General features: G+C 43.3%; 2 protein-coding genes across 2 annotated transcripts; one reads left to right on the top strand and one right to left on the bottom strand.

The window, feature by feature from the left end:
• The first annotated feature begins 6,229 nt into the window (after positions 1-6,229).
• Positions 6,230-7,430, top strand: LOC133532809 (uncharacterized). The gene is made up of 2 exons (XM_061871657.1): positions 6,230-6,900; positions 7,069-7,430. Exons 1-2 carry the CDS (start codon positions 6,693-6,695, stop codon positions 7,428-7,430), a joined length of 570 nt encoding a protein of 189 aa, XP_061727641.1. The 5' UTR covers positions 6,230-6,692.
• Position 7,431: 1 nt separating this feature from the next.
• On the bottom strand, positions 7,432-21,193 carry LOC133532690 (zinc finger protein 782-like). The gene is made up of 4 exons (XM_061871460.1): positions 20,300-21,193; positions 14,075-14,203; positions 12,286-12,474; positions 7,432-11,967 (listed from the first exon to the last, which is right to left on the bottom strand). Exons 1-4 carry the CDS (start codon positions 20,391-20,393, stop codon positions 11,057-11,059), a joined length of 1,323 nt encoding a protein of 440 aa, XP_061727444.1. The 5' UTR covers positions 20,394-21,193; the 3' UTR covers positions 7,432-11,056.
• Positions 21,194-21,228: the final 35 nt, after the last annotated feature.

The raw sequence follows: 21,228 nt of genomic DNA, 5'->3' as shown, positions 1-21,228 counted from the left end.
ACCTCCAACAGGGATCACCTCATCAGGTGGCAGCCTCCAGCCTCTTCCTTTGAAGACTACGGCGTCAGTCTTATTAAGAGATACCGTAAGTCCTAGCAGTTTAATGCGCCCCACCGTGAGCTCGGTTGCCACTGCGGCTCTCCTTAAGGTTTCCCGATACTCTCTTCCCCTTACGGCCACCATTGTGTCATCGGCATAACAAATGGTGACCATACGGGGAAGTTGCTCCCCTCTTATTGCCCAATCAAAACCAATGTTCCAGAGCAGGGGACCCAGCACCGACCCCTGCGGAACACCACACTCCATCCGTCTTTCTAGGCGTCTGCCTCCTGATTCATAGAGCACTACTCTGTCTGAGAGGTAGTGCTCTATTATTGTCCTCAAATACAGAGGCACATCGTGATACCGGAGCGCCTCTTTTATCACTCCATAAGGGAGAGAGCCGAAGGCATTGGCAATGTCCAGAGATACTGCTATGGCTCCCTCCTTTTTATCTGCTGCCAGGTCGCTGAATTTCTTCAACGTGCCTACAGCGTCTATTGTTGACCGCCCCTCGCGGAAGCCGAATTGCCGGTCGCTAATGTTCGGGCCCGTGTCTTCCAAGTGCTTAGTGATACGCCTTGCTATAATGCGCTCCAGCATCTTGCCGGTTTCATCCAGGAGAACGATGGGGCGGTATCCCGAAGGAGAGTCAGCTGGACGACTCTCCTTTCGTAATAGGCACAATCTACCCTCCTTCCAGCAACGAGGGAAAATTCCCTCTTTGAGGCAGTCGTCAAATAACCCTCGAAGCCGAACTCCGAGGTGTTTAAGTGCCAGGGAGAGCACTCTCCCTGGCACACCATCCGGCCCCGGAGCCTTTTTGCTGGCTCTCATTCGGAACACCGCTCCCATAATTTCCACGTCCGAGATTAAAGGGACATCCGGGAGGCCCTCCGGTTCCTGCACTGGGAGAGCCATGACGGGAGGCGTAAAGTCCGGTGCCGCCGGGAAGAGGCCCTCTACAACTCTCCTTAATAGTTCCGGCTCTAGGGAATCCATGGGGGGAGCGTGTTTCAGTTTGTTCCTGACAATTTTATAGGGTCGCCCCCATGGATCCCTATCTAAAGTATTCAGGAATTCCTCTCGGGCTTCATCCTTCCGTTTGGCTATAGCAATTCTCAATGCCAATTTTGCGGTTAAAAGGGCCTCCCTTAGTGTCTCCTCCTCTGCCGCCGTGTGTTGCCGGCGCCGGCACCTGGTGAATTTCCGGCGTGCAGCATTGGCGGTTACTCGGAGGGCTGCAATTTCCTGCGACCACCAGTAGACCTGTTTTTTGCCAGTAAATTTCTTGGTCCTTGACATTCCAGTATCGCACACCGTCGTTAGCGAGGCACGGAACCGGGCTGCCCTTCCTTCAACCCCAAGGTCTACTGGTGGGGGAGCGCACCAAGCCTCTATCAATGCGGCCTCCTCAATCATGTCCCTATCCAGGCTGGCCAGGGACCACCTAGGAAAACCGCCATAGGGACGACGCCTGCTCGCTGCTTGCGGTGAAGCCTGTAGTGGGGCCGCCGGAGATGGAGAAATCCTCATCCTGATGTAAACGTGGTCGGAGAGAGTTTCCACATCCTCCAGGACACGCCAGTCCTCAATTCGGTTAGCGACAACAGGGGTTGCAAGAGTAACGTCGACAATGGATCCTCCCTGTTGTCGCACACATGTGTAGGCATTGCCCTGGTTTACAACCACCAGTCCCATCTCCACCGCCCAGTCCCTAAGGGTTTCGCCCTTCGCATTAGTAACAAGGGAACCCCAGGCTGCGCTTTTAGCATTAAGGTCCCCCATCACGAGTACCGGGGTTGGTGCTGACCTCCTTATTAGCCCTCCCAGATCATCTAAGTAACCCTCGAATTCCCATAGTGGCCTATTAGGGGAAAAGTAAGTTCCGATTAGTATAAGGTTTCCCCATTTGGCTGCCGCCATTCCGGGACCTTTATGAACCGCTATCAGGGGAGGATAGTCCCCAATAGCCGGTACTACTAGAGCCACTTTCCGGTCAGTTGCTCCTACCCAGTTGGGCTGAGGAGGAACGCAATACGGTTCCGCCACCACAGCCGCGCCTATGCCCCACTCCGCTATTACCTGCATGAGCAGGTCTTGGGCACGGGCGCATCTGTTCAAGTTAGTCTGTAGGAGTTCGTAAGGGCGTGGCAACATTACGTATCCATCTCTTGTCCCTCGTCAGCCCCTTGGGCGGATCTCTGTTCGGGCCCCTGGGTCTGGACGGGGCCTACTCTTCCCTTAGTCGGTGGGGGGCAGCATGCTTGGCCTCCCATATAGTGGCCGGCTGGCTTCTTAGCTTGGTGACACGCCGCGCAAAATGGCGCCTCGGTGCAGCCCGACGCCTTATGTCCCGGCTTGCTGCACCGGAAGCACAGGTTCCCTCTCTCTACTTGTGAAGGGCAAGTGGCACGAGCGTGTCCCGTCCCCATGCATTTATAACAGCGGAGCGGTGCTGGATCTAATATATGAACTTGTGCACTCGACCACCCCACAAGCAAACGCCCTCCCTCTACTATCTTGTTGGCGGCTGTCACTGGGCATTTAATGAGGGTCGAACCTACCCCGTTAAAGCCAGTACGGATTGCGCCCACCTTCACCTCGTCAAGTCTGCAACCACCCTTCGCTGATATTGCCTCGGCTACTGCCTCCTTGGTTGCACATTCCATGAGTCCTGATACCCTCAAGCCGGCCATTTTTGTTGGCCGGTACACCCTCGCGTCGTTGCCGACCAAGCCCTCCAATTTCTCGCGCAGGATATCGGCTGTCCTGCCGTTGTCGGTACCAGGGACCTCAATGATACGCGCCCCATCGGCCGTTTTCCGAACTTTAACGTGGTCTAGCCCCACCTCAGCTAGACCAAAAGAAGTCGTCACCTTGGCGAAGATCCCCGCATATGTAGCCTCAGATTCTGGTTTGAGAGCCACTACAATGCCCGCCGTCGATGGAGCAACCAATTTACGCGGCTTCGGCTTTGGCTTCACAGCCGGTTGGACTGCTGCAGACGCTTTCTTATTAGCTTTTCTCTTTGCTTTACGGCCCAATACTTCTGTCCACGTCTGATTAGCAGTCGTCGGTGGTGGCGGCGGCGCCGTCTGAGTAACCCTCTTCGCTCGGGGAGCGGGGGTGGGTTTGAAGAATTTCCCGCATGATGGGGAGGAGTCACCTGAGGTACCTGCTTGGTAGCTACTTGTTTCCTCCGCGGCACTTTCGGGCCAGGTGCAGCTCTCGCAGGGGGCATTAGCGTTGACCCAGACGATGCTACAGATTTCTCTACAGATTCCCCAGGGCCAGGCCTTGGGGTAGGAGCGGGGGCAGGAACCGCCAACGGGGTCCAGGGATCATCCGGCAGATCAACCACAGGAAACCGTGTAGGAGAAACCGTCCTAGCGGCAGCCGTAGCTGCCTTTTTTCGGTCCGCCGCTAATGGCGGGCGAACAACCGGCGCTGGAGGGAGACGACTCTTTATGTCGTCTATGCGAGCATTAACCATGTCCCCTAGCGATTTGAAGAGACTCGCCGACAGCTCCTCCCTAAACTCAGACAAGGCATCCGTTACCGCCTCCAGGATCTGGTTAGCCTTTAGACTGCCTGCTGGAGTCTCCTTCTTATTCCGATCGGAAAAGGCCTTTCTGAGCGCCTTCAATTCAGATGTCGCATGAGCTAGCTCTTCCTTCAATCTTTTATTATTTGCCCGAAGGACATGCACCTCCTCATTCTCCTCTCTTGAGTCAATGTTATCCATGGCATTTATTATTTCGCGGCACGCCTTGTTAATGCGACCGCGGATGGTTCCCTTTAAATTCGCTGACTTGCTGACGTCGGCCAGCACCCTCTTGGCTGCCCTGCGGGCCACATCCGCTTCGTCTCCGTCAGCAGCCGGTGACTGACAACCCTCCAGCACCAGGTTGCACTCCATTTCTTGCTCCTCATCGGAAATGACCTGTTCAGATGTTTGGTTTTTTTCCTTCATCGAGCAGGACGCCGGCCCGTGAACTTGGGGCGTATGTCTGGCATCCTTATCCGCTTTTTTCCCAGAAGACCCTCGCTCGAGACATATTTTCAGCATGCTTTTGGCCTTGGCTATTCCCACGTATGCCCCAAGGGATTTGGTCTTAGCAATACCCGTGTACGCTCCGCGGGTCTTGCTCTTTCCCCATTTCCCGCCTCGACGTGCTGTATTTATTTTTGGCAGGTTTCCCAGACACGTTTCCTCGTCCGATCCAGTATGGCGCCTTTTTGGGCCAACTGTCTTTCCACTGACTTCTCGCCAGCCGTCTCATCGTCCTTTGCAAGGTCGTCGGAGTCCGTCGTGTCAGACAGTCGACGTATCCTCCCTGACCGTTCATTTCTGACTCCTCTCGTTCTTGCCTGGGAGTTAGTCCCCAAGTCTGAGTCTGAGTCTGTCGACGCTCTTTGATCCAGCTCCGACACCGCATCAGGCAGGCTCTGGGAAGAGCCGCTTTCATGTTGGCCCTGAGAAGGGCCGTTTTCGTGTTGGCCCTGAGAAGGGCCGTTTTCGTGTTGGCCCTCAAAAGGGCCGTTTTCAGGAGTTTTTTTATTTTTAGATGCCATTAAATTCCACGAGTTGGGGAGAACAAAAGCTCCACAGAGGCAGAGATCCCCAATACCTAAACTGTGGCCCTATATACGCTGTGAGGTCGGGAGGTATCACAGGTTTGGCCACTAGTGACTGATGAGCACCCCAGCCGCTCTAAGAAGAGCACCCCAGCACGGTGAACCGCCATGCGGGGGATTGTGGATTTTTTATTGAGGTTAACTCCTCTTGACCCGGCCGACCAAGGCAAGGTCCTCGGTCCCATCAAAGGCTGCTAGACATGACAACAACACCTTATCATTTGGGATAACGAGTTTCGGGACGGTGGCCAAGGCCTGTACACCCGGTTTCGGCACCGAAAGCAGGTATACCCGTCCCCCCTGCTCTTGATAGTGTCCCTCTCTCTTCGCCTGCCCGGTATGGGTAGCCCTGTCCGGTATAGCCTAAGAGATCATAGAGACACGCCAAGAGCAACCTACCCCTCCCCTCCCGGGCTATTCCCGGGTGTCGGGTTATTGGCAACACCGGTAAGCAATCCCACGCAGGAGATCACTTACCGTTGCCCCCAGGGCGCACCAGCCATAAGCCATTCCCTTGACTGCGGATCCGCGAGGATCAACAGAAATTGGAATGACCCAGACCCTCGTGGAGGTTACCCGACCTAGCGCCCCAACCTAACTCTGAACCTAACCTAACTCTGAACCTAACCTAACTCTGAACCTAACCTAACTCTGAACCTAACCTAACTCTGAACCTAACCTAACTCTGAACCTAACCTAACTCTGAACCTAACCTAACTCTGAACCTAACCTAACTCTGAACCTAACCTAACTCTGAACCTAACCTAACTCTGAACCTAACCTAACTCTGAACCTAACCTAACTCTGAACCTAACCTAACTCTGAACCTAACCTAACTCTGAACCTAACCTAACTCTGAACCTAACCTAACTCTGAACCTAACCTAACTCTGAACCTAACCTAACTCTGAACCTAACCTAACTCTGAACCTAACCTAACTCTGAACCTAACCTAACTCTGAACCTAACCTAACTCTGAACCTAACCTAACTCTGAACCTAACCTAACTCTGAACCTAACCTAACTCTGAACCTAACCTAACTCCGAACCTTACCTAACCAACCCATAAGTAAAACGTGTAGGTGTTCCGTAGGAAAATCTTAACAGCGCGATCTATTTTGATCGTCTTGGTTGAAAAGTGCCATCTACCGGATTTTGATATTTCATTGTTTTTTTTTTTTTTTTTTTTTATATTTTTGTGTGTTGACGATTCTTATTGGGAGATATTATTTGTGTTCTTTTATTAATTTATCGTTTTTATTTTTATTGTTCTCGTATTTTCGTAAGTTTGTAAATTTATATTTTGGATTTTGTAAGTATTTACCTACTTAAGTTTAAGTTTTTGTAAGTATTCTAATTGTATTGACAATCCTTATTGGAGCTATAATTTTATTTCATTAGTACTGTTATTATTTTCATTTTTATTTTATTTTGACGATCATGATAGAAATTCTTATATTTTTGACATCAATGCAAATTTATTATGTAATTGTCTTTCATGAAATAAATCATCTAATCTAATCTAATCTAGAGTATGATTTCAATAAATATTTTCGTAATAATAAATTATTTGTTAACCTATTTGGTTAACTGATACAATATACTTGATGATCAGTACATAAACGCCTAACTGAATTTGATCTTATTGTCACTCAACTATATAATAGATCATTTATTAATTAAATAATACATATTTTTGTTTTTTGACAGCGTATTTCACGTAACAAGTATTTATTTTTTACGCATCAATCATTAAGTCATCTAAATTTGTAGTTTTGTAAAAAACTCCATGTATGATAAATTACGTCATTTTTGCGCCAACGGCATAAAAAGTACGGGCCCTGCGTATAAAATATGATTAAATTTAATCAGATGGCAGAGCGCTGGATTATCGATCCAGAGGCCGTGAGTTCAAGTCTCACTCAAGACAGTAATTTTTCCATTTTTAAATTTATTCTAAGCTTAATAGCATCGTTCGCAGACGTTTCTGCTTGTTAAAAATTAATTTGAACTATGATTGTTTTATATTCTAAAATATTCCCGCTCAATTTTTTCTACGTCTGGGCAGACTGGAAGACGAACACCAAGAAAAAGGCCTTCTTAATAAGAAAGAGAAGCGGGACAATCGGGGCCCGCGGCAGACTGACGCTCACCGCCTACGAGAGGCGCGTGCTGGCCGTCATGCGGCCGGCCGCTAGCAGAATAGTATTTCTGCCGTATAATATCTAAGTGTGCCCTATAAAACCTAACTTTTCACCATATTCAACGGCGTCCCCACTCGGAGCGCCCGCGGTCCACACACTACACGTGACGAACTCCCGCGAATCAATCACGACGGGTTCTACTTCAGCTAGTCATCCGTCAACAATAAGCACTCGTTTTGCCACAGCCAGTGATCCTACTGCGAATAGTTGTGTACCCAATCCTCCTATGGCAAGCGAACGTCTTTCTCCTGCGACTAGTCATCCTCCTGCAAGCAGTCCTACTACAAACCGTCGCTTATGTCTAACCCTTACCCGAGCGCTCAACAACTTCGTAACGATCCAACACCGGCGCCTTAAGTTAGAAGAGACACGAGAGAGGAACTTACACGAGCGGGAGAGAGAAAGGCTGAAACTGGAAAGGGAGAGAGTGAGAGTGGAGAGGGAGACGGTAGATGTGTTCCGTCGCCTGGCTGACACGGCGCAGGACTTGCTGGCTCACGTCACCGGGGGCAGCCACAACCATGCACATATAAAGATAAAAAGATAAAGATAAAAAATATGTTTATTGCACAAGAAAGGACACAGAAAAAGTATACAGCGGTTGTTTTTAAGAGTTGGTGCATAACTAGATTGACAACAGAGTTTCCAGGAGTCCCCGCACTAGGCTAGGCCTGTATCGCGGGAGACCAGAAGTACATATAAATGTCATGCAAGTCAACGAAAAACGAAAATTTATTTTTATATGTATAATAAATATGACATTCATTCATTAAGTTGATAGGGTTAACACTACCCTCGGAACAGGCAACTTGAATACGCGTTTAGATAGTAATTTCGAATAATATTCGGATTTAGCAGCGCGTTTATGAATCGAGAGACAGACTTTATGTATGTAAAGCTGGCGGACTGTCAGTACTTTGGCTTCCTGGTAGAGGCTGTTTGTCGGATATCTGAAGGGCTTTTTGAGCATTACCTTTAAGACCGAACGTTGGGCTCTTTCAGCCATTAAGATTGACGTCTTTGCAGCACTGCCCCAAACTCCAATGGCGTATGTAATTAGAGACTGACATAGAGAGATGTATGTATTTTTTAAAAGGCTCATGTTCGCGGAAAGTCGAAGTTTCTTAAATATATACATCGTTTTCCTAATCCTATTGGAGAGACAGTTGATATGGGATTTGAAATTTAAGTTTTCGTCTATAACTAAGCCAAGATATTTGATAGAGTTGGAACGACATATGACTTCACAAGAACATGCTAAGTTACTGACATTGTTGCAATTATGAATTTTGATTAGATTTGTAGAATTAGTGGGACTGGAAGCGGCAGATTTATGAAAACACAAGAATTTAGTCTTTTTACTATAAGGTCAGTAGGTTATCTCGAAACCAACAAGCGGCGTTACTCATACCCTTTTCTGCTGCAGCAAAAGCACTCTCCCAAGTATCGCCTTTAAAAAGAATCACTGTGTCATCGGCATAGCAGATTATTTCAGCTTGGGGGAGGGAAATTTTATGAATATCGTTAATGTAGATTAAGAATAGTGTAGGCCCAAGCACGTTCCCCTGCGGGACCCCGAAATCGACTTTATCCAGACCGCTGCTGTGGCAATCCACTTTAACCAGTTGACTTCTTTCTGATAGATAACTATCGAACCAGGCCAGGGACACGCCCCGAATCCCCATTTTCTCAAGCTTTTTAAGAAGTATTGGTCTAGACACAGTGTCAAAAGCCTTGGCCAGGTCCAAGAAAACGCCGATACAATTTATGTTATTATCCAGGTTTGAAGATATTACATTGACCAAGAGTGAGATTGCATCTTCAGTGGACCTGTGTGCCCTAAAGCCAAATTGTCTCTCCGAAAGCACTCCGCTCCTTTCAAGGAATTTTACGAGTCTGATATTGACTAGTTTCTCCAGCATCTTCGAAAGAACACTAAGTAGGGATATAGGTCTATAGTTGCTAGGTTCGTTCTTAGCTCCATCCTTATATACAGGGGTGATAGATGCTATCTTCCACTGCTCTGGGAATTGACCTGAACCTAAACTTAGGTTATAGATATGTGTTAATGGTTGCAATATTAAGTGACCAACAGACTTTATCAGGTCGCTGCCCATACCATCTAGGCCCGGTGCACTATTTGTTTTGAGCTGCGAAATGATATTCTTGATTTCGCTGGCATTTGTCGGATGCATGAAGAAAGATTCGGAAGGACTTTCCCCTATGTTGACTTTGGCAGCTAAAGTCCCCTCAGATTCCCCAGTTTGAGCAAAGATTTTATCTGCAAGCTTTTTTAAAATATGAGTAAAACCATCAGGCAGTATATAGTATAATTACCGTTGATGACCGGTCTGGCCTATAGTGGGTAGTGACCCTGCTTATGAACCTGATGATCCTGGGTTCGATTCTCGGTAAGGGCATTTATTTGTGTGAAGAGTACAGAATAGATATTTGTTCCTGAGTCATGGATATTTTCTATGTATTTCAGTATTTGTATATTATATATTATCGTTGTCTAAGTACCCACAACACTAGCCTTTTTGAGCTTCGAGGTTTTGTCAAATAATGTAAGAATGTCCAATATTTACTTATAATATTATACTGAACACTCAAATCAATTACTTAATCTAAGAAACGTGGGAGAGAAAGAGAAGAAGACGAAGATTTAATTTAACTTCTACTGATATAAAACAATTGAAGTACACCTTTAGTATCATGTTTTCTGTGAATTTTATATAAATTAGCATATTTTATGTACATTCCCAAACTAGATGCTTAGGGTTTAATGGTTATTTAGTAACAAAATGGTTATAATCTAAAACACATTAAGAAATTGAAGACTTATTACAATGAATAAAACACACACATATGCACATACACGGGTATTATCTAATGTATGGAATGCAAATATTTTCAATTTGATCCGCTTCGGCATTAGCTGTAAGGTGCAGTCTGTTATTTGAAATAAATAAATACCTTAACGTTTTATTTACGTTTATACGTCATGTTAGATTTAGAATTGTTAACCTGTTGTGGAAGAGCGGTTGTCTCTTAATACAGGTATCTTGAACACGTCAAAAGAGGAACCAAGCACTTATTAATATGTACAACTTATGAAAGTTAATTTATTATGCCATCAAAAATATAACTTGTAAAAAAAACCAAGTCTCGCAACTCAGTTCTTCTAGCGTAAAAAGCTGTGAGATCCATGTAATACAAAGTCGGTTAATTTATTCAGTCCCTACTTAAGGGACCTTCTGTCTTAAGTTATTACGTAATTAGCTAAACTAACAACATCTTATAGTGACCACATCAATATTAAAAATCTTTTATGTTTAAATAAATAGATTGACTTGGCAATCGCACTAAACAATCTAATTTAATATAATATGTATTACTTGTGAGATACATTGTGTTTTCATGCAATGGTCAAGTCATTCTGTTTATACTGCATATTGGTCAGACAGTGAGTGAGTGACAAAATTAAGAAACTTTGACTAGTGATTCTTAACCTACTGGTTCAAATTGAATGAAATTTGGAATATACTGTGTTTATACAATGTCTGCCTGGTTACTGAAAATTCTAGTTTATCCAAAAAGAATTTATAGGGGGGTCGAAAATGACCTGAACCGCTTCGAGAAAAGGATGGTACGGCCGTGCCGTTTTTTTGTTCGCCTTGGCGGGGGCACTGCCGTGCCTCCAGATGTACAAAGTGCAATACAAAAATACATTTAAAACATATACTTAATACAAATAAGTTTCTGTCAAAAATTACGTTTTTGGTACAAGCTTTTATTGCTGACTGTCCTATTTTGTTAAACACTCAACGAATATTCGCCACGACAATTCTAACAGATTAAGTTTTATCACAGAGTTCCTATGGCTACCTCCTGTCTCCGTCATCAGATCAGCTTCGATCACGTGATCACATGGTCCGCTCGATCGAATAATTGGGGTGGGTCTAAATGTGGCTGACAAGATTGAATTCAGACAATGGGACAGGTGAAACCACATAAAATTCTGAAATAAAAATATTTATTATACCTACTTAAGTATAGCTAGTAACTCTATTGTAAATGCCCTTATACTAACCTAATTGTTTCTCTTTCGAAACTTATCCAAACAAATCTTAATGTCGTCCCTGTTAAATGTCATGTTCTTGTGATAGAGCTTCAAGCATGCTTATTGTTGCCTGCACTCGTAGTTGCAGTGGTCGCAACTAAACGGTTTTTCCCCCGCGTGTGTATTCTCAGATGCTTTCGGAGATCTCTGTTTGATTTGCACTTGTACTCGCACTCGCCACATTGAAAGGGCTTCTCACCAGTGTGTCTCATCTCGTGCACCCGTAAGTTAGATTTCTGAGTAAACTTATAATCGCAGTAATTACAATTGAAAAGCTTCTTACCGGTGTGCGTCAACTGATGATTTCGTAGATCTTCTTTTCTTTTGCCCTTGAATTCGCACTTGTTACACTCGAAACGTTTTTCACTAGAGTGCACTCTATATTCATGACGTCGTAGACTGAGATTAGTCCTGCATTTTAAGTCACAGCTCGAACACTGGAAGGGCATCTCACCGGTGTGTATCATCTGGTGAGCCCGCAGCTGCCGTTTCGTTGTGGTTGCGTAGTCACAATCATTATGCTCACATTTATATTGCTTCTCCCCCTTGTGTATCCATTCGTGTGATATCAAACCCGATTTAAACCTACACTTAAAGTCACAATCGCTGCAATGAAAGGGTTTCTCATCGGTGTGTGTCCTCATGTGACTTCGCATGTATGACTTGCGCGAACAGCTGTACTCGCAGTGATCGCATCTGAATGGTTTTTCGCCAGTGTGTGTCCTCTCGTGGGTACGTATAGATGACATCCTGTCGTTTTTATAGTCACAAAAGCTACATTTATGATCCATTTGTAACATCTGACAGCGTACATCTTTCTCTCCAGTGGAATTAGGTCCCGACGAGTGAGTGTGCATGTGTTTCTTTAAAACAGAGTTATTTCTGAACCGTTTGCTGCAATGGTGACATTGGTAGGCGGATGCGGACCCTTCGGGCCGGCTCGTGGTCGCGGCAGCTGAAGCTGTAACATTAGTAGATAAATATGTAAAAGCAAACGTACTATTAAGTAGGCGGGTCCACACAGAGCGAGCATACGCGCAAGGCAATAATCTGGCGCTCAAACCGGCCGGCGACCGGCGGTGCGCGAGGAAATTGCCTCGCGTGTATGCTCACTCTGTGTGGATCAACAACGTTTTACAAGCAATAAAAACAAATCACCAAAAATTATAAAATACAGTTACACATATCGATTAAATTTCACATTAGATAATTATTTACAGATGTAGTCTCTAAATGTCGCGTTACATTAAAAAACAAAAAATTCATAAGAAAAACTAACCTTGAAGGGGCAGAACGGAGCGGCGAGGGTGCTCCTGTCTCAGCTCTATCTCGATCGTTACTTCGTGCTCGGCGTCCAGGTCGGCCAGCATGCCTGCCCCGCTCCCGCCGCACGCCTCGCTGTTCGGCCAGTAGGGCTCCTCCTTCACACGCACCGGCGAGTCACTTTCTGGCTCCTCCTTAATGTGCACTGCCAATTAATGAAGTCACTTTATATTTTGGTATATATTTACACTCAAAATGTTGTTAGGTTAAATGTGGAACATTTTACAATCAGTAAAGTGAGCTATCAGGGTACATTACATAGTCAACATGTCGATGTCAAAGACAATACATAAATGACTTGCCATTCCTTGTAAAGACCCACCATGATATAGTATTGTTTGCAGACGACACTTCACTTATTTTCAAAGTCAAACGACAGCAACAAGCTTACAATGATGTAAACGATGCTATTTCTAAAGTAGGTAGTAAATTGGTTCAATGTTAATAATTTATTATTAAATGAGAAAAAGACTAAATGTATTAAGTTTGTCACTAGTAATGTAAGGCATGTACATACAAGTGTCATTGTGAAGGATGAGGAATTGGAATTAGTTGATAGTACAGTTTTTCTTGGTATAAAACTTTAGATTCTAAACTCCAGTGGGGTCCCCATATTGCTACTCCTTCGAATAGACTGAGTTCTGCAGCTTTTGCAGTGAGCTAGATCTGTCAGTTACCAGACGTGAAAACAGCTCGAATAGTTTACTTTAGTTACTTTCATAGCATTGTCATATGGTATTTTACTATGGGGCAGTGCTTCAGAGATAAATACCATTTTTGTTCTGCAAAAGAGGGCTATTCGAGCAATATACCATAGAGACTCACTTAGAGATAAATTTAAGGAAATTGACATAATGACAGTGCACTGTCAATACAATTATGAGAATATTCTGTATGTGCATACAAATATTGCCTATTTTAAGAAAAATTGTGACATTCATAATATTAATACTAGAAATAAACATAAGCTCACCGTGCCCTTCACTCGGCTCCATAAAATTGAAAAATCATTCGTGGGTAATTGTGTAAGATTTTATAATAAACTTCCAAACCATATTACTGAGTTATGAATTAATAAATTTAAGAATCATGTAAAGCGTAAACTTATTTCTAAAGCTTATTATACCACACAAGACTACATGAATGATAAAACAACGTGGGATTAATTGTGATTCGAAATGATTAATTATTTATTATATTAGAATAATGATGATGAAATGGATATTCCAATGCATGTATTTCCTTTGTTGTTTTCATTTCATTTGTTTGACATTTAGAATTTATTCTAGAAACATTCTAGACTAGTATTTTTTATGCAATTGATTTTTTTTTGTTGTATGACGATATTTTGTGAAATTCTTAGTATTAAATTTGATCTATGAATATTATTCATTAGTATTATATATGGAAAAATATTTAAAACATCAATAAATTGCTCTGATAATTAGCTTAAGATAATTATATGTAATTAACTAATTATGTAATACTGTCTTGATATTCATAAGTGCTTTTTGCTAGGCCTTCGTTATCGTAATGCAAACGAATGTCACGTAGGCTAGGCACCCGGTAGTTATCACTGGCACTGGCAAAGAGAAACAAAATCCTAGTAGTTACCAGAAAAAATATTTTTTATGAAAGACTTGGGACAGTTTTTTTCTTATTCAGATGAGAAACAACATAAGCTCTATATGAAACAAAACATTTTGTTTATTTTTTAGTTGTAATGGCTCAATTGCGTGTTTTACCTTCCGTCTCCGGTCCAGCCGCGCGCTCCGTCTCACTTCTACTCAGCGATGTCCCGCTCGCCCCCTCCCTGTTCCCCCTCCACTCCCCCCCAGCGACCACATCCGTCTCCACCTTTACGGTCACGCACACTGCCAACGGGAAATAATAACGTGTACTTTAACAGTCACATTTAACTTGCTAATTATTGCAAACACTGAAAAACGTATATATCAGTTGTGGCAGTGTGAAGTCCTTTGAGACAATCAAGGTACAATTACCTAGGGGTCATCCATTAATAACTTGACACGAATTTCTGGGTTTTTTTACCCCTCCCCTCCTGCTTGTCACATGTGGCAAACCCCTCCCCCCCCTGGTGTGACGTCACGCTTTTCGAATTAGGTATTACATATTAATATTTTTATTACGTCCAATAAAACACTATTTAAATGGAAATAACTTTTAATATGCTAGGAAGCACATATTGACACGACTTACATAGGAATATAAGTGAAGTACCTTCAGTTACTTTTTATCATAGAAAGTAAAAGAGTCTACCCACATCATTACATATATATGACATATCTCCCCCCTAAGTAAGTGTATATTAATTTGACAAATTAACAAAAAAAGAAACTAGCCCAAGCAGACAATCAAACTCCACTATAGCAAATCTAAATTAATCATTTTACTTGATTAGTTGTTACTCTTCCCTGGTCTATCATAAGGAGCCTTAGAATGCTGTCTAACTTTCTTATTGACTTTCCCTACAGATTGACTTGGTTCAATTGGAGGTATTCCCAGCATAGCAGCCCATTGATTAGAGCTAGGTATTTCAATGATAGTATCATCCTGATAATCAGCATCACTGGTACTCTCCATCTCTGTACACTTATCATTATTATCTTCATCTGTTGTACCTTCTCCCCTGTCAGTTACAGTTGAGTCCTCTGCTGTAGTTTTAATCAATTGATCTATATGTCTGTTTACTAATGAACCATCTGTAGCTTCAACTTGGTAACTAGAAGGACCACCTTTACTAACTACTGTTCCTGGTAACCATTTAGCACCCTTTCCATAATTTCTGTACATAACTTTTTGACCGATGTTACCTTCTCTTCGTTTCACTTGTGCATTTCGATCAATTTGCTGTTCTATATTTTTATGTACTATATTATTGGGATGAATCACGTCCAGCAAAGTACGTAGCTTTCTATTCATAAGTAGTTCAGCCGGGCTTTTGTTTGTTGCCGAGCAAGGAGTGGCTCTCAAACCTAAGAGCATGTTAGTAATCAACACATCCCACGGCAAATTATTCATTTTTCGTAATTTATTTTTCACGGTCTGAACCATCCTTTCAGCTAAACCGTTCGTGGCAGGATGATAAGGTGCAGTCTTAGCATGTTTTATTTTATTAGCCTGAACAAATTGCTCCATTTCTACCGATGTAAATGCTGTGCCGTTATCAGACACAATAGTTTCACATAAACCATGGGTGGCAAACAACCCACGCAAGTGTTTGATGACTGTAGCCGAGCTTGTATTAGGGACCATGAACACTTCAGGCCATCTAGAATAAGAGTCCACAACTATCAGAAAAATCTTTCCTTGGAAGGGTCCCGCAAAATCCATGTGTATTCTAGACCATGGCCTTGTAGGTGTAATCCATTCGTGACTGGTCTTAGGTGGCATGTGCCGATGTTCCAGGCATATGGAACAGTTCCCAATAAGCTTTTCAATTTCTTCATTGAGTTGTGGCCACCAAACATAACTCCTTGCCAGAGCTTTTGTTTGTACAATGCCATTGTGAGTACTATGAAGTACTTGTAAAGTTGCTTTACGCAATGCAGGAGGAATCACCACTCGACAGCCTAATAGTATACAGTCCTCCTGTAGAGATAATTCTGTACGATGAAGCCATTACGGTCGTAACTCGTTGTCGGTTATTTTAGCAGGCCAGCCACGGTATATGTGATTCATGACAGCCGCCAACGTAGTATCTTTTTTTGTTTCTTTTGCTATCTGATCAGCATCAAAAGGGAAGTCTTGAGGTGTTTCCGCTATAAGTAAAATCTCGCTGAGATCTTGTTCTGGTTGGTCAGGCACTGGCTGTGGCCATCTACTTAAACCATCGGCATGTCCGATCTGGGACCCTGGCTTGTAGATTATTTCATAGCTGTGTGCGGTTAAAGCAAGAGCTATTCTCGTTAGTCGAGGTGATATCATGCCAGGCATTGGTTTCTTCGGATCAAAAATACCTAGTAGCGGCTTATGATCTGTCACAATAGTAAAGTGACGTCCGATTAAATAATTATGGAATTTTTGAATGCCAAACATTATCGATGCTGCTTCTTTGTCGAGTTGAGAATAACGCCGTTCATGAATATGTAGCGTCCGCGAGCTCATGGCTATAGGGCGCTCCTGACCGTCGTCCATCACGTGCGCGAGTACTGCGCCCACGCCATATTCCGAGCTGTCACATGTCAGCAATAAACGTTTATTTAAATCATAATGAACTAAAGTCATATCAAATGATAGAAAGTGTTTAGCCTTTTCAAATGCCGTTTGTTCGATCACTGTCCATTTCCACGCTTGAGTTTTGTCGAGCAGTCGATGAAGAGGTTCAAGCATCGTAGCTTTATGTGGTATGAACCTCTCATAGAAGTTGTAAAGACCGAGAAAAGCCTGTAATTCGTGCACGTTTTGCGGTTCTGGAGTGTTTATAATAGCTTCCACTTTACTTGGCGCTGGATGAATACCTACTGCATCAATAACGTACCCAAGGAATTCAACCTTTTGTCTGGCTAACTTACATTTGTTGCGGTTGAGCCGAAGTCCAGCTTTGCCAATACGAGTGAGTACCTCGTCCAGACGTTGCCACATTTCGGAGAGAGTGCGACCCGCTATGATGATGTCGTCTATGAGGACCGCTACCCCCTGAATTCCGGCTAACAATGCTGTCATCAAACGCTGAAAGATACCCGGACTTGCCTTGACTCCAAATGCTAGGCGATGAACCGAGTACAAACCTTTGCAAGTATTCAAAGTAAGTAATTTAGCCGTCGCGTCGTCCACGGTCACCTGTGTGTATGCTCGGTTCAAGTCTAGTGTTGAGAAATACTTGCCCCCTGCAATGGTAGCGAAAACTTCATTAGCAGTCGGCATCGGATAGGTATCCGATTCTGTAGCTTGATTTACCGTACTGCGGTAATCCCCGCACAATCTTATGTCACCTGACTTTTTTATAATGGGTACGACTGGAGTCGCCCATTCAGAAAAAGACACCGGGCGAAGTACCTCTTCGTGGACCAATCTGTCAATCTCTTTTTCGACACGATCTTTAATAGCATATGGTACCGGTCGCGCTTTGATATATTTAGGCGTAGCGCCCGGTTTCACATGAATGGACACTGGTTGGCCTCGGTAAGTACCTAATCCGTCTTTGAATACCTCACTATGTTTCGCAATGATCGTATCCGTATTATGATCGATGTCTAAGTTCAATACACTGTCAATGTTCAGTGAGAAATTAAGCGGTGCAAACCAATCGCGGCCTATAAGGTTAGGGCCTTTACCCTTAGCGACAAAAACATTTAAATCACGAGCAATGCCTTTATACTGCACATGAAGAGTTGTCTGCCCGAGCATCTCGAGGGGCGCGCTCGTCCAAGTGCGCAGCGCGATCGGCGGCTGCCTCAGCGGCGGCCGCGCCAGCGCGCGCCACGTGCGCTCGTTGAGGAGCGAGTAAGCGGCGCCCGTGTCGACTTGCATGCGCTGCAGCGCGCCGTTTAGCGCCACCTGCACGTCGAACGGCGGTACGCGATTGTCCGTGTCCACGTTGTAGATACCACCGATGTACTCATCTTGCTCCTCATCAATGTGTGTGTAGTTAACGGTCCTGTTGCCCCCTTTTTTCTTAGCGAGGCAAATCTTTTCCAGATGTCCTTTCTTCCTACAATAACGGCAGATTGCGTTAGCGAAACGACATTCTCCTCCATGGTGATCTCCACATCTGTAGCACAACCTGGTGCTTGTACCGCCGGAAGTGCGCTTGGAATGTACAGCGTTGACATCCATGGGCTCCGGCGTAGTGGACGCCGCCGCCTGCGCGAAGGTGCTGGGCGTCGCGCTCGATGTGGATTCGTCGGAAACGGAGCTACCTATCACGATCATACGAACGTCTTTTTCCGCACTCTCAGACGAAAGTATCGCATCGACAACGTCTTTGTAACTGAGTTTATTCTTTTTTAATAGTTCATATTGCAATTTATGATCGTTCATACCACACACAAGACGGTCGCGTAGCATCCGTTCCAAGTCATTGAAATTACAAAACGAACCAATTTTCCTCAAAGCCGTAATATATTCAGACGCTTTTTCGCCTTGTTTTTGGTCTCGTTTATAAAACTTATATGACATTGATATTTCATTGGGCTTAGGACTGTAATGTTCCGTTAGAATAGTTACAATGTCACTGAATGTCACATCACTAGATTTTTTTGGAGTTATTAACGCTAAACACGTCTCAAACACTTGTGAGCCACACACTGTAAAGAAATTAGCCTTTTTTGCATTGTCCGTATCAACACCATTGGCTTCAAAACAATAGTTTAACCTATCTAGGTAATTTTCCCAACAGTCTGTCTTAGGGTTAAACTCATGAAATTTCACTGATTGTCTTGACATCTTGATAAAAATATATCCACTTTACGTACGTCGCCACTATTACGTCCAATAAAACACTATTTAAATGGAAATAACTTTTAATATGCTAGGAAGCACATATTGACACGACTTACATAGGAATATAAGTGAAGTACCTTCAGTTACTTTTTATCATAGAAAGTAAAAGAGTCTACCCACATCATTACATATATATGACAATTTTATCAAAATATTTTTGATAAAAGACATATTAGTAATTTTATAACACAAAACCGATTAAAAAAGAAAATTAAAAGAATATAAACGATTATCGTTCCAAAACTCGTTATTTAACTTAACAAGGAATAAAAAAAATTAAATTCGGTTACTGATGACGTTAAAGTGACGTCACAAATTTTGTCACTCCCCCCCTCCCCCTTGTCACAAGATGTCACATTTTCTTGACCCCCTCCCAACCCCTAAACATGTTATGCAATTAATGGATGACCCCCTATTTAACCATTTTTAATGAATTATTACTATGTTATACAATCTGACGATCTTTTTGTGAGTTCATGTTATTTAGAAACATTGTGACATTGTTTAATATCATGTATTTTGTGGAACTCTCTTCCTATTGAATTAAGACGCGCTCGATTCCCAGCTATTTTCAAATCCCATCTTAAAGATTATTATCTGTCCCTTCCTTAGTGTCTCTGGTCGCATTACTGGCAATCAAACTTGGCTACAATTTATAGTACCTATTGTAAACATATATATGTCTGTATTATCTATGTATGCTGTATATGTAAGTAGTATGTATATATAAGTATTGTTATATTGTTGTAGTTTTAGTATTCATAAGTTTTTTCTTTAGAGCTATGTACTTTCCAAATTTTCCAATCTAGTTTTTTGCACCTCCTAAATAGTTAGATTAATATTATCACTTCTCCACTACCTAAAGGTTGTCTGGTAGAGATCACTCTTTAGCGATAAGACCGCCTGTTGTCACCTCTGTCTTCATGTATTATGTATGTCTCTCTGTAAATATTATTTTGAGGTTGTGCAATAAAGAGGATTTGTATTGTAATGTGATTATCAATGAGAAATACATTAATCTGTCTATCTATCTATGGGTCTTCTGCTCTGTCTGTTGCTCAGAAAATACCACTTATACAGTCTAGACTAATATATAGTCAGATGACAACCAAAACTCACTAACTAAAGGAACTGAAGAGAGAATGCTGAGCCTTAATAGAGACCTACAAAGCACTATGACCTCAAGGGTTTTCACAAGATGTTTAAACACAATAACACCCATGGGGAAAATCACTAGAAGGGCAGGGCTTGGATATAGTCCGCCCTGTTGTATCCGACAATGGCTCACACTTGGTTACTGCACATATCATGTAAAGTAAAACTCTTCATACACCTTAATGCAGTCATATTAACTGGCATCCTACATGCGGTTATTACTTAGCTACACGAGACTTACTAAACGCGGTTACGCCGTTACGATTTAGTATTAAGATGTGTGAAGCGCATTAGCTAGGTCCGACTCTGTGTAAGTACTATTTTGCTGGCAGTAAATACCGGAGACTCACTGTGTTGAGTAAACAGTAGTTGACACGGCTCCACCTCCTCGCCAACGTCCCGCGCGGGTGACACGGGCTCAGCCTTCACCGGCTTCGAACACATGCTGCCCAAAAAATTTGAGACTTTGCAACGGGAAACAAAATCATAGGTAGGAAATTCAGACAAAACCAAAACAAGTCAACTGCACTCACTCATTTTCATGAAACAAAATGACAACTGACAGTGACGACTATTTGACGACTACGACAAGTAATTGCCTCTACCACAGAATAAATATACTACAATGCCGTATAGAAATGACACTTCCTATAAAACCGAAGTTTGACAGCGATTCAGGGACGAATCATGTTGTCCCTTTCTAATATACGGCACTATCCCTTTCGGCTATTTAGGGTTGTCAAAATTCAAATCATTATCTTATCTGTGCTCGAGCACGCAAATGGACGTCAAGTTGTGCCAGCCCTAATAATTGCTCGGAGCAATGCTGAGCCGATCGGAACCAAGAATGACCGAACGGACGAATCTACAAATGCCGTCGATATTCTAAGTCATAGAGCCAGAACAAGATAAGTTGGCAGCGATTTTGATAGCCAAGCCTGTGCAAGTGTTAAGTAAACGTCATAATTTCATAGTAGTTTGACGTTTAAAATAACACTTGCACTGTACGGGCTGTCAAAAATCGCTGCCAACTTGTCTTGATTTGACACTACTACTCTTTGATCAAAAGGCTATAGTAGACGCAAACCAAACTGACGACCGAGGTCATATCACTATCTCTCTCATCCTACCTACGACCACGCGAGTGTGAATGAGAAGTTTTACGACCCCGGTCGTCAGTTTGGTTTGCGTCTACTATAGTACAGACGAGATGATGAAATCGACCGATTTGACCAGGAAAAAATTTGGTGTTAATCTCATCTAACGTCCACACGTACAC

Source organism: Cydia pomonella, chromosome 27 (assembly GCF_033807575.1).
Source record: "Cydia pomonella isolate Wapato2018A chromosome 27, ilCydPomo1, whole genome shotgun sequence".
In the NCBI taxonomy this organism is placed as follows: Eukaryota; Metazoa; Arthropoda; class Insecta; order Lepidoptera; family Tortricidae; genus Cydia; species Cydia pomonella.
Note: the sequence above shows the minus strand (reverse complement) of the source record. Positions and strands in the feature narration are given on the sequence as shown.

Excerpts from the sequence above, each read along its gene's own strand:
- LOC133532690 (XM_061871460.1), bottom strand. The coding sequence starts at position 20,393 with ATGTGTTCGAAGCCGGTGAAGGCTGAGCCCGTGTCACCCGCGCGGGAC. Across the intron at positions 14,204-20,299 it reads ACTACTGTTTACTCAACACA|TGTGCGTGACCGTAAAGGTG; the intron begins GTGAGTCTCCGG and ends TCCCGTTGGCAG. Across the intron at positions 11,968-12,285 it reads CTCCGTTCTGCCCCTTCAAG|CTTCAGCTGCCGCGACCACG; the intron begins GTTAGTTTTTCT and ends CTAATGTTACAG.
- LOC133532809 (XM_061871657.1), top strand. The coding sequence starts at position 6,693 with ATGATTGTTTTATATTCTAAAATATTCCCGCTCAATTTTTTCTACGTC. Across the intron at positions 6,901-7,068 it reads AATAGTATTTCTGCCGTATA|CCAGTGATCCTACTGCGAAT; the intron begins ATATCTAAGTGT and ends GTTTTGCCACAG.